This window comes from Chanos chanos, chromosome 10, assembly GCF_902362185.1.
Source record: "Chanos chanos chromosome 10, fChaCha1.1, whole genome shotgun sequence".
Classification (NCBI taxonomy): Eukaryota; Metazoa; Chordata; class Actinopteri; order Gonorynchiformes; family Chanidae; genus Chanos; species Chanos chanos.
Window position 1 is genome coordinate 1471177 of NC_044504.1, and position 11947 is coordinate 1483123.

The following is an 11947-nucleotide window of genomic DNA, read 5'->3' on the forward strand; positions in this document are numbered from 1 at the left end:
ATTGTACAAGAAGTATGACATGTTGCTTCGCTGCATGACATGTAGCCTGTGTTTGACATATCAAAGAACTGCCTTAGGCGCCTCGTTTGGTTTGCGGAGCAGCCTCTGTTGACTACTGGTAACGAAAAGAGTTAGTAATGAAAAAAGCGAGTTGCCTCGTGCCTAAGTACATCCCCATATTCAAACCCAACGTCGTACCAATAGTCCTTTACTCAGGAGACTTAAACGCGAAAAAGAACATGTTGAAAAGCAACAAGTTATTTAGAAGCTGAGCTATGTTCCAAACGACCCTGGTTCCATAATGATCTCAAACCCAAAACACACATTCATCGAAAATATTTGAAAGACATGTATATACCGTCCTGCATAAACTAAACGTGGTGGGAACGCAAAGCATTACATAGCGTCCTGGCATATAAACCCTAACTGGGTTTTACTCTGATACATGTCGTAACCATTAAGGCATTCTCTCATTTCTCATATAGATAGATAGATAGATAGATAGATAGATAGATAGATAGATAGATAGATAGATAGATAGATAGATAGATAGATAAACTCACACGACTTTTCTCACTGGATAAAAGTCCTGTGAAGAATTAAAAGGTGATTTGAGCATGTGATTTGGCTGTGACATTTGGTCTGGTTTTCTTTGAAAGCTTAAGGTGCAGGATCCGTTGAACGGAACTGCAAAAATAGTGCGCATCTCCTTTGGTAAGCAATAATCAGAAATATAAGCGCACTTCGGTGTTACATAGCCAACCAAGTGACGACATATTTACATGTCACATGAGCGCAATCGGCCAACCACACTGCGGCTTGTCCAGGCTCTGTAATTAGTCCGGAAAAATATAAGAGCTTATCTGTCAACTTCCCAGGTTTGCTGTTATCCACTGTTTTCGGCGTTAGAACTCACAGAGGACTATGATATGAATTAAAGATCAAGTGTGATTTTTACTGCGCATCTTTAAATATGGAGTTGGAGGGAGTGGTTGGAGAGATACCCTCGGTTCACTGCAGAAGTTTTTATCCGTCTGCGTTTGGAACGCAGTCAAGTCGATCTCCGTCGACAACAACGGTGTATTCTATTCCGGACAGACCAGGCACGCTCAGCCCCCAGTCTCTGAACTCCTTTGCCTCTCTCCCTAATTCAGCGAATGTGAGTTCCTCAGTTGCCTTTGGCTGTAATATTGGAAATCGTTGTTATAGCTACAAAATCCCCCAAAGCCCTGTGTTTCAGCAAAACATACTGAAACAAACAGCAAACACGCCTTTGAGTGGACATACAACAGACAAACCCATGGACATGGCTGGTTTCACCAGCAACAGCCTACACTGCAGCGATGTACAGCGAAGAGTTAAGGAGTTTGGGGTTTATCAAAGCTATACGGGTCCGTACTCGCGGATTCCTGGATATATGGATGTACCTGTTGTACCTCGGGCGAGAGCCGGAGATCCCAGACAAGAAGCAGTTTTACCCATGGAGTGCTATCAGCCATGGAGTTGGTCCAGTGCATGGAATGGCCAACAATATTGCCCAAAAGATCAATCGCAGAACTCGTGTATCTGGAAATCGCCGCGGACAGGTATGGCTGAAACTATCCTAAAGTTAAACCTCCGGTTCGCTTGTCACGCGGGCTTCTTTTAATATTTTAACGGGAAGCAAATCACTGTCAAATCGTCGAAGCTCGGTCAGAAACATTTTCTACACTTTGATTAAGTTCTCATTTATTTTCGGTAAAATCGACGTAGACTTCTGTGTTATAGCAACCGGTTGCCACGGTGAGGGAAAATACTCTATTAATTATAATAAATCTCCCCAGATGCAGGCCGTTCTGCTGTGTGCGAAAACGATAGGACATTGACTGCTAATGAGCATATACAAAGTGTTTCCAGACAGTACTTGACACTGACTTTAGCTAAATCTAGGCCACCTACCAACACTCTAAAACATTTAGTGACAAAGCTCGTTTTCTGCGCAGTACAAAGCCTTCACATAAAAATTTCCAGAAAGACCTTCGGGACACATTTTCCCCACACGTTACCTGTTGATTTTTCACGTCTAATACTACTAAAAGCTACCAATGAAATGAACTGAATTTTAAGTAACTCAAAGGGCCTTTCTTTGAGCGCTACAGGGTAACAGTGTTATGTTTAGATGCTACAAGAATGGGTCTTGTCACTTTTACCCTTGTAACTCGTCTTGTTTGCTGAGTATCTGACTGTTAAAGAATACCAAGAAATTAATGTGACTCACAACACTGTTATAAACACTGAAGTCCGTTATAAATGAGATACAACCGCATCAGTCTAGCTTTTTCCTATTGTTCACCTCACCGTCACATCAAATTACTGTAATAAAGCACTGAAAATACCTTTAGAAACAATGTACAGTCCATGTCAGTTTTTAATTATAATGAACTCAGAGCCTGGATTGCTTAAGTCAATTTTGAAGTGGAAACCAATGGTTTTTCTCAGAGCAAAAAACAAAAAAAAACAAAAAAAGAAACAAAACGAAAAATCAAAAACGTTGCTGTCGAAGTTTTATGTACTATTTTATGTTTGTATTTTGTTTAATTTTAGAAGATGTCGCAAGACCTGATTCCAGCGCTATCTACAGACGGGGACGGAAGAAAAGAGTTCCTTACACAAAGCTTCAACTAAAGGAACTGGAACGGGAATACAGCATCACCAAGTTTATCACTAAGGAGAAGAGACGGCGGATAGCTTCATCCACCAACCTCTCTGAGAAACAAGTGACAATATGGTTTCAGAATCGTCGTGTAAAAGACAAAAAAATTTTGTCCAAATCATCTAAAGATTTTGAGCCTTACCACTGAATTTCTCGGCGAGTGTAAGCAATGAAACGAATCACGATAGAAATCTCAGGTTTACCTATGCGAAATCTGCGCGCATTTGAGTGTGAGAAAAAAATAACTTGTCTTTTTAATTGCTGTAATTTCAAATTATACAGTGCATTATGGCTCTTATGGAAATGTTTTATTTTTTTCCTCAGGAATTAATATATAGGCCTATGTTTTTTACTTTTGTACATTTTGTAATCAATGACTGTCGATTAATTTGTACAGTAATGTTATCGATATTCTAAACAGCACAACTTGATGAAACAACATAACCATTAACAGAACTCAGAGGAGATTCGGGCTTTAGATAGTAAAACAGGTGAATCCTTTGTCTCATGCATGTAGTTTCTTCGCCGTGCTGATTTTAGCAGAGAAATGCTCGCATTCCTTTTCACAGTAATATATACTTTCGGCCTCATTGTTTCGTCTCGCATAATTTTGCGTCGTGTCTCTAAACACAACGTTAAGTTGTTGTCTTTCTGATGTTATTCGTCACTACACGAAGTTCTCAACTCACGAGGTTATCAGCAAACAATTTATTAAAATACAAATGCAAACAAGCAAGCAAAGAAAAAAAAAAAAAGAAACAGAAAAAAGAAAATAATGAATTTGTCTACAATTTGTCCGGCCCGATTGTAAACAAGAATTTGGTATGGCATCGCAGCATTGTTGTTGATGTTTGTTTGTTTTGTTTTGTTTTGTTTTGAATGTATATGTTTATGCTGTCATCAGAGACAACGCCAAAAACACAAAACAATTTACTGTTATCGAACTGTGGGGAAAATATAGTGTTTGTCACTCATCACTGTTTTTAAATACCTCATGCAATTTTTTTTACTCCGAATAATTTTACAAATCCAATAAATGCTTCACACGCTTCAAAAGGTAAAATGTGGAAAAACATTGCCAAAAAATTTTACAACCCGAACGTCTTCACTCTACACATTTTAAGAATATCAGAAACATGAAAAAATACGCAGTTTGCTTGCTTATGAAAACTCATCCGCCGCCTTCAAACAACCTCAGTACAGAGCAAAGTTGCATCAAAGTGAGCTAATAATGTTAAAACAATCGAAAATAACATTTAATCTACTGGCTAAAGCTAATCTTTAGGAACATTTGTCGACTTGACGCAATGTTTTCTTTACCATTGACCTTGACATGCACACACAGTCTGCGACCTTGACTTGAATGAAGCTCATGAATAATGAAAATCCACCTATATTCATGGAGTTATTTTGCCATCTACCGGACAAAATGTGTAATTACAAAGAAACAGAATCCGCCATCAATTGAGGACAATACCACGGAAATGCCTTTCAACAGGTAATGTAGTAGTTACGATGTTGTAAGGTCGAGAGGCGAACGTTTTTTTTAAGTGCTGTGTGTATCTGAAAACCTAAATTACAAAACGCTGACATTTAAATTCAGTATTGAGAAGGAAGATCAAGCATTTTATATGGACACATAGCATTTCCTTCATCCACGTTGACCAAGACACAAGACGACTGACCGCCCGTAAACCTTGCGTGTGTGCTTTGCAAATGGGGCGCTGGAGCTCTTAAGAGTACATACCTTCTTACACGTCGATTTTGTAAACATAGGCCTAGGCTATCTCTTCTTCAGAGGCAAATCCGTTCTTAAAATGAGAAGCAAAACAATACAGTGGACGAGACATCGTTCCTTATATATGCCCTTGGACTTGTTTTTGGTAAATCTGTCTCTGGACTTTGACCTTGAACTATGTTGATATTTCATCTCATCTGCGACTATAACGGTTCTTAAGATGATTAAGCGTCTTTGATCATTGCGCCTAGTGCATGTTTTTGGGTGTGTGGCAATGCAGAGAATCCTAGTTAAACGTATTCTTGAATTTACTAGAATCGTAAAAAAGCTGGGAGGCCGTGCTGTCTCCTCTCTTTCCGGACACAGCGGGTTTACAATTGTCACCATGTCCATTCCAACCGAAGGATCTTTTCTGTTTGAATCTTCCGTTGAAACTGTTGGAAGAGTCGTTTAAGGTAGGAAATCATGCCAAGAAAACCAGGCGGCTCTCAAGGCCCATAGACTAAAAATGTACTTACTAGTGCCACTTGTATTTCGATGCAGTCACATGTCGTGCAATGTAGCTGTATTAAATGATTGTTGTTTTTTTCAAGTTCAGTAGTGCAATAAATTGATAGTTCTCCATTAAAAAACACTTCACGTACATGACATTGGAATCCTCTGTATTACAGAATGTATGATAGTATTCTCAAAATATTTGTACGTAGTTTCAACTTTTTTGAGAGTGTGAGAAACAGACTAGCAACAAACTGCGACTTTTTTGTGAACAGAAAACTGCCACCCATGTGCTAGGCCCAGAGAGTCCTTTAATAAAATCATGTCAAGTAATACAATTATATTGCTTTTAGTGTGGCTTCAGCGTATATGAATTCGTACACGATGAACGTACACGATGGAGGACAAATTAGTATGTGCGAGGAGACAGGAAGATTTCTTCATTAAGAATAAAAATACACCCCCAACTATTTAGATAACTCGAGAAATATTTGTATTTAATTTAAAATGAATTCAGAGCGCTCTAGAAAACTACTTGGAGAGAGAGAGGGAGAGAGAACATCTTGACTCGAACATGTGCGTCTAAGGCCTGGATCTAAGAGCTGAATTTTCTTTTACATCGGCTATGCATAGATTTAAGCATAAAACGAAACGCATAGTGAACAAATATGACTTGCGGTTGAAGGGAATACGCATAACAACCCGCTCTTGGCGACAAATAGCCTATTACAGATTTGCTTCACCGTAAAGCAGCTTAAATAATGTTGACTCTATAGTATGGAAATGACAGTAGTTTTTTCTTTTTCATTTAATTATGAATTATTTTCCCCTCAGATGGTAATCTACGTAGCCCACTGACGGATCTGCATATCTTATTTCACTTGGGTACTCTCTACACTATATCAAAGTGAGAAGGGAATCCCAAACCGACACCTGACAGCTGTTGTTTAATATTAGTGTACGACCCAGTCATACGGCGCCAGTAAATTTAAATTAAATTAGATTTTAAAAAACTAAAATAATGTTGATAAGCACATTTCTTTTTAAAGTGACCGAGTCCTATAGTTTTGGACCGCGCATTGTTATTATTGTTATTATTATTGTTGTTGTTGTTATGTAGCATTATTGCTGCAGCGGCATATCATCACATCTGTTCTTGCAGCTGTCGTATTATTCGTAAGTTGCGTCTGTCTTTTTTTTTTTTGTTTGTTTGGTAGCTTGTATCGATTATTCGAAATAATTGCTGAAAAAATTAGTGATAGGCTGATTGTTTAATACTGACTTTGTTGTTCGTATCAGACTGTCACAGTATCTAAGCTGTTGTGATTTGTGAGACCCTCTCAATATTATTCATTTTGCAAAACCGAAGAGTGGAGAAATGTATGCAATTAACTGTAATATAATTAAGGAAAGAAAAATTGAACCAAGATGGGAAAGCATGACATTTGAGGGTTTTTCTCAAACTGCATGTTGGTTGTAGTCCTGCGGCATGGTATTCAAGCGATGGGCGGGTCTTAACAACACGTTTTGCATATCACGTGACGCTATATTAACAAATCAACAATTACTCAGCCTTTATTCTTAAGGGGTATCTAAAAATGTTGTAAGAGCCGTTTGAGCTTGCTCCCTGGAAATGTGTGAGCGCAATCTTCTCAGTTCTGGCTATGTTGGTCCTCTGTTGAATTTTCCTTCTCCGGACTCATTGTATTTCTCCAACCTGCGGGGAAATGGAGCCCATCTCTCCGGGCTTCCTCAGATCTCTTATGGCAGAAGAGAGGTATGCTCGCTCCCGTGGACCTCCCCGGGTGCGTGCACAACCTCGGCACAGAGCCGCGCCTTCAGTAGCTACCCTCAGCCGTTTCTAACTAATTCAGTGCCTCTCAATACAAATTCTTATAACCACAACAAGGGACCACTGGAAGAATCCAAGAAATACCATTTTCAAGATACAAACCACAATGCAGAGGAACCAAGGGGGCAGGAGGCATCTTATGTCGGTGATTATGGAACTACAAGCTCTGCTAACTCAAACAAATATGAATTTTCCAATTTGGAGAGACGGTTGCAAAGCACGGCTGTCCACGCCGAACTGAGCGCGACTACCCAGGCAGTAAATGATTATGTTAACAAGCCTCCTCATTCAGGGGTCCCAGTGCAGTTCTCACCTACGCAAAGTACCAGAGCATCTTTTTCTAATGGTAGGCGGCTTCACCCCGAATTCCTCCGACTGCTATTTTATTTATCGATTCCTACAATTTGTCCGCAGTGTAGACCGATTCAGTGACCAGACATTGTCTTTTGCATTAAAAGGTGCATGAAGTATCTTCAGATGGATTTCAGTGAGTTTTAATGTATGTATTTTAAATAAATTTGACAATAATTTTGACCATACATGAATTATAGGCCACTGGATGCCTTTCACTCTGATATATTGAGTTTCAGACTTGAGACGTTTAAATGTGGTAAAAACAAACAAACTGATTGGTCTGCTCTTTTCCCAGGCGCTCCTTGGTGTCCCTCACAAGCAAAACCAAGAAAGAAGCGTAAACCTTACACAAAGCCACAGTTAGCTGAACTTGAGAACGAGTTTATGATGAACGAATTCATAAACCGACAGAAGAGAAAAGAACTCTCTGACAGATTGGATTTGAGCGACCAACAAGTGAAAATCTGGTTTCAAAATCGAAGAATGAAAAAGAAAAGACTGTTGATGCGCGAGCATGCTTTTGCCCTGTACTAAGTTGTGATTTTGACCGAGGTCATGCACGTGGCCTCGGTCCTGAGCGAGAGGAAAATTTCCCAGAGGTTTCCTGTTCCACCTTAACCTGGCCTAAAGAACTAAAGGACTGTGGCGAAAAAATGTGGACTGTTCTTAAGAATAAAGTTCGCAAGTGTTGCAGAGTGGTTTATTTAATTGTGGCAAATGTTTGTCATCATGTTGTTTCATTTTTCGTGTTCAGTCTTTGGTGTAAAGGTCATGGATTTAAAAGAAGTTGTGATGCGCATCGTTCTCTTTCAGAAAGTGAAGTGACCCACGTGTATCTAATCTGGTTGTGTCTTCAGCTCTCACGTTTACAATAATTGCACATTTATTTAAAAACTGAACTCTCCGACACTTCTACTCAAATGACGACAGGAATTGTACAGTATGACTTTGTTCTCGTAATCTGTTTGAATATAGGCTATACATAGGCTATATATGTGTGTGTGTATGTATGTATGTATATATATATATATATATATATATATGTGTGTGTGTATGTATGTATATATAAGACTAAGATACGTCATTTCAGTCTTGACTAAATGACTAAAGTAGCTCATTCCGAAAGAATGTAATGCACCTGAGCGGTTTGATGTGTGTCAGAACATGTGATTAAGTTATTTGTTTGTCCTTTTATGAGCTTTAATGTACCTAACAATTCCGTGATTGTGTTTCGGTGTGTCATGCGGTTGTCTGAGGGTGTATGCTCCCGACCAACTAAATCTGAGATGCTCAAGACTGCGGCATACCACCTTAGTCCAAGCTCAAGTTCGTATTTGTGAGTAGTCAGGTGAAATTCAGCTGTGGTTTTATTCACAGTGCAAAACATCTCTTTGTGTTTAATCTAAATACATGCATGTAAATAAACGCATTTTCATCAGAAGGTAGACAATATGACTGGTAATGCGTTTTTACATACGTTTCATATGCGTGAGGTAATATGTTTTTACATTAACCATTCTTATACAGTAATTCAGGCTAACACAGTGGATCGCCCTTGAGAAACAGGGCGTTTATATACAACTCATAATTATTCGTCAGCAGCTCGCATCAGACCAGTTCCTGTAATGGAATACGGTCAATTATGAAATAATTGCTTCAGACAGTTCTCCAGATAAAGTAAACATGTGGTAAAACAACTTGTTGAATGGGTGAGAACAATATAATCAGAGTATTAATGGAGTTTTTTTGTTTTGGTTTTGTTTTTTAGTTTAGTGGCAATATACAACATGAATAATGAAATTGTGGCGTGTTCCTGGTGTTACACTCACAGAAAATATAAGATGGATGTCAGCATCTCTTCTTTCACGACAGTAACACATTCGTGTGTTTCTGCAACACACTGGACATTTGGCAAGATAGTTTTAGTGATATATTTAATCATAAATAGAGACACCCATCGTTGGCAAATCAAGTGACGGTTAAACGGCTGTGTTTTAATCTGAATGTGTAATATAAGCACATCAAAGGGCCCGTATCCTCACTTTCAAACAGTAACGCCGATTTCCCCTAATACACTGCAATAATGCAAGCGCATTTTTTACTGCAAAAATCAGCGCGTCTGCGGAAAGACTAGACTATATTGATAAAGTTTTAAAAAAATATGTTAAGCATCCGTGCAACTAACTGATCATATTGTTTTGGTTTATTTGTTTATTATTTAGAAACAACTTAACTGTGGCAAATTTGATATCATTTTATTTAAAAAGAAAGAAAAGAAGAAAAAGCAGGTCCCTATGTCCGTATAAACTTTTTCTAGGGTGATTTAGTAGATAATTGCAGCAAAAGTTCAGCTAAAACCAAAAACGAATCTGATGACATCTTAAAACTTACTTAAATAAGAAACGTGTAATTTAGCTTTGGGTTTGTCTCAAAATGTGTAGTCTCTTCTTAATGCTAAAATAACACTGAACGTTACGGACAAAAAGGCGACCAAAATGAATAGTGACCGTTAAAGTTTTCAGCTAGCGGTCTCTTTCTCACAGTCTTGATTGTTTTAACTTTTATGGTCAAAGAATTAAATTCGATCAGTTATATGATTAAAACGAACTAAAAGCAGTAAGGTTTTTGGTCCGTCTGACTTTCTTGAGGACACCGAGCCAGACGTTGCCTGTTTATACTCTCCAGATCCGGGGGCGCCAGAGCAAAGTTAAGGTCAAGTTAGGCTTCAATTTTACATTGGACACACAAGTGAAAAACTCTTTAACGTTATTCCTCATTTCATTTCTCATTTCTCACGTTATTAGAAAATAATATTTTAATTACTGCAGAGTTTCAGGGAGCATTTTCCAACTATGGGGTTGCTTTCTTTGCTGCATTTGGAATTCCAAAGAATAGCATCGTAAACAAAGCCAAACGTGTCATTCACTCACAAGAGCAAACTTAAAAAAAAAGACAAGAAAAGGGAGGAAAAAAAGAAATAGGACCACAAATAAAATGGATATGAACTGCTAACCGTATTTAGAAAATGTTCTCACTGAGGGTAAAACGTGATCTGTTTAAAAAAAAAAAAAAAAAGATACTGCGCTTTAGTAAAGAGGAACATTATATGTTTTGTTCGATAAGGTAGCACAACTGTTGTAAAATGTAAATGGGTAAACAGATGCGAGGTAAAGAAAAGGAAGAATTGTTCGTAAATGGCGCGAACATCGCAGCTACATTAATTAGCCACACATAAAATAAAATAAAATAAAATAAAATAAATGAAGAGTATTCTAGAATATCCACGGGACAGAAAATGGAAAATAGTATAGACAGATCTTTTATTTACACTCCATGTTATATTCCGAAAACACACATTGACAGAAACAAGTGTTTCGATATCTGTCACAGTGGCTCATCGTCAACTTCTGACTGATTAAACTTTAAAAAAAAAATTCAGACAGCAAGGTTAGCCTCCCTAGGTATACACAGCAGCTCAGAAATAGCCCAAACAAAAACAGCATCAGTTTTACGTTACCATTTACGTAAACATGGAATGTTTTTTAATCTCAAAATATATCTAAGAAGTGATTTCTGAAATAATTCTAAAATAATGCAGTTCAAGTAGTTTTGAACACGCTGATATAAATATACACCATTTTCGAAAGGCCAGCATAAACTCTTAGGCTATTTATCAAGTTACTCATCACTTCGACTAGGACGCATCCCTTTGTCTATGCAATAAAATGATTTGACTGCTGACGGTTATTGGTGATTGCTCTGTGCTCGTCTGCTCAGACCACAGACGTTCAAAGCCAGATCAGTTGTTTTGGACTTGGCAGTGTGAATCTCGGAGTTCCACTGATTCCTGGATTTTTCTTCGTGTCAGAGTATCTTGGGAAACAAAGAAGATGAAGCTAACTGAATTCGGGCTAAAACTTGTCACTCAGTCACATTTGGAATGAATACACGGGTAAAGTAAAAATGTTGAAATGTCCTTCTCTTTTTCTGCATCTGTTTGAATCATTTCTCTGTAATCTGCTTGCAGTATTTGGGGCAAGATGAGTAACTGTGTTAAAATTACGCTAAAATGGTAGCAGCATTTACTGTTTATTGGTGTATTCCGTAAAGTTTTAACACATGAACTCATATATGGGGATACAACTCATGCTAATTTAATCCCAAAAGCACGTTCTTTCTTTCTTTCTTTCTTTCTTTCTTTCTTTCTTTCTTTCTTTCTTTCTTTCTTTCTTTCTTTCTTTCTTTCTTTCTTTCCACCATTTCTTAGTTGGAAAGCCATGCTGTAATGTGAATGGAATGCTTTGTCATTTGCAACGTTTTTTTTAAACCAAGGTCTTATATATGAAGCAGAAATCGGAATAAAAGATATTAACCTGGCTTGATGCACATAAAGATATGCGTCAGGTGTTTAGAATATACTGATACACACGAAAGAGAAACTTCAGGGAAATTAGCACTTCGTATAGCTTGGCTGTTGTTACTACAGACACAGTCAAACAGCCAGAGCCTTGTTTGCGATATAAGCAGCTACGAAAATTAAGCGGGCTCTAAATGTCATAAAATTAAATACAAAGTTGTGCACATACTGGTTACGTATCGTACTGACCAAATTTATTAGCTCACGTGCAGCCCGCGGCGCATATTTTGGGAATAAACCAAGGACATGATATTTCAGTAATTGTTTATGAATACCTTGTTGTACTCAAGGGGGAGCGAAAGATTAGTATGAGTCAAAAAAAATGCAGGCAACCAATGACCTGTCGTATGCGTTCACTTATGAGTTGCTCAAGACAGTTCCTAATGACTGATATTGATA

At 38.0% G+C, this 11947-nt stretch overlaps 2 protein-coding genes across 2 annotated transcripts; both read left to right on the top strand.

Moving 5' to 3' along the window:
- Positions 1-973: 973 nt before the first annotated feature.
- Positions 974-2840, top strand: hoxd13a (homeobox D13a). The gene is made up of 2 exons (XM_030786519.1): positions 974-1586; positions 2584-2840. Exons 1-2 carry the CDS (start codon positions 974-976, stop codon positions 2838-2840), a joined length of 870 nt encoding a protein of 289 aa, XP_030642379.1.
- A 3718-nt stretch (positions 2841-6558) lies between these two features.
- hoxd12a (homeobox D12a) lies at positions 6559-7665 on the top strand. The gene is made up of 2 exons (XM_030787209.1): positions 6559-7099; positions 7427-7665. Exons 1-2 carry the CDS (start codon positions 6559-6561, stop codon positions 7663-7665), a joined length of 780 nt encoding a protein of 259 aa, XP_030643069.1.
- The last annotated feature ends 4282 nt before the right edge of the window (positions 7666-11947 follow it).

What these genes read in the sequence shown, in the direction of transcription:
- hoxd13a (XM_030786519.1), top strand. Translation starts at nt 974, where the DNA reads ATGGAGTTGGAGGGAGTGGTTGGAGAGATACCCTCGGTTCACTGCAGA. An exon ending in CTGGAAATCGCCGCGGACAG is followed by an intron (nt 1,587 to 2,583) that starts GTATGGCTGAAA and finishes GTTTAATTTTAG; the next exon opens with AAGATGTCGCAAGACCTGAT.
- hoxd12a (XM_030787209.1), top strand. Translation starts at nt 6,559, where the DNA reads ATGTGTGAGCGCAATCTTCTCAGTTCTGGCTATGTTGGTCCTCTGTTG. An exon ending in GCAGTTCTCACCTACGCAAA is followed by an intron (nt 7,100 to 7,426) that starts GTACCAGAGCAT and finishes CTCTTTTCCCAG; the next exon opens with GCGCTCCTTGGTGTCCCTCA.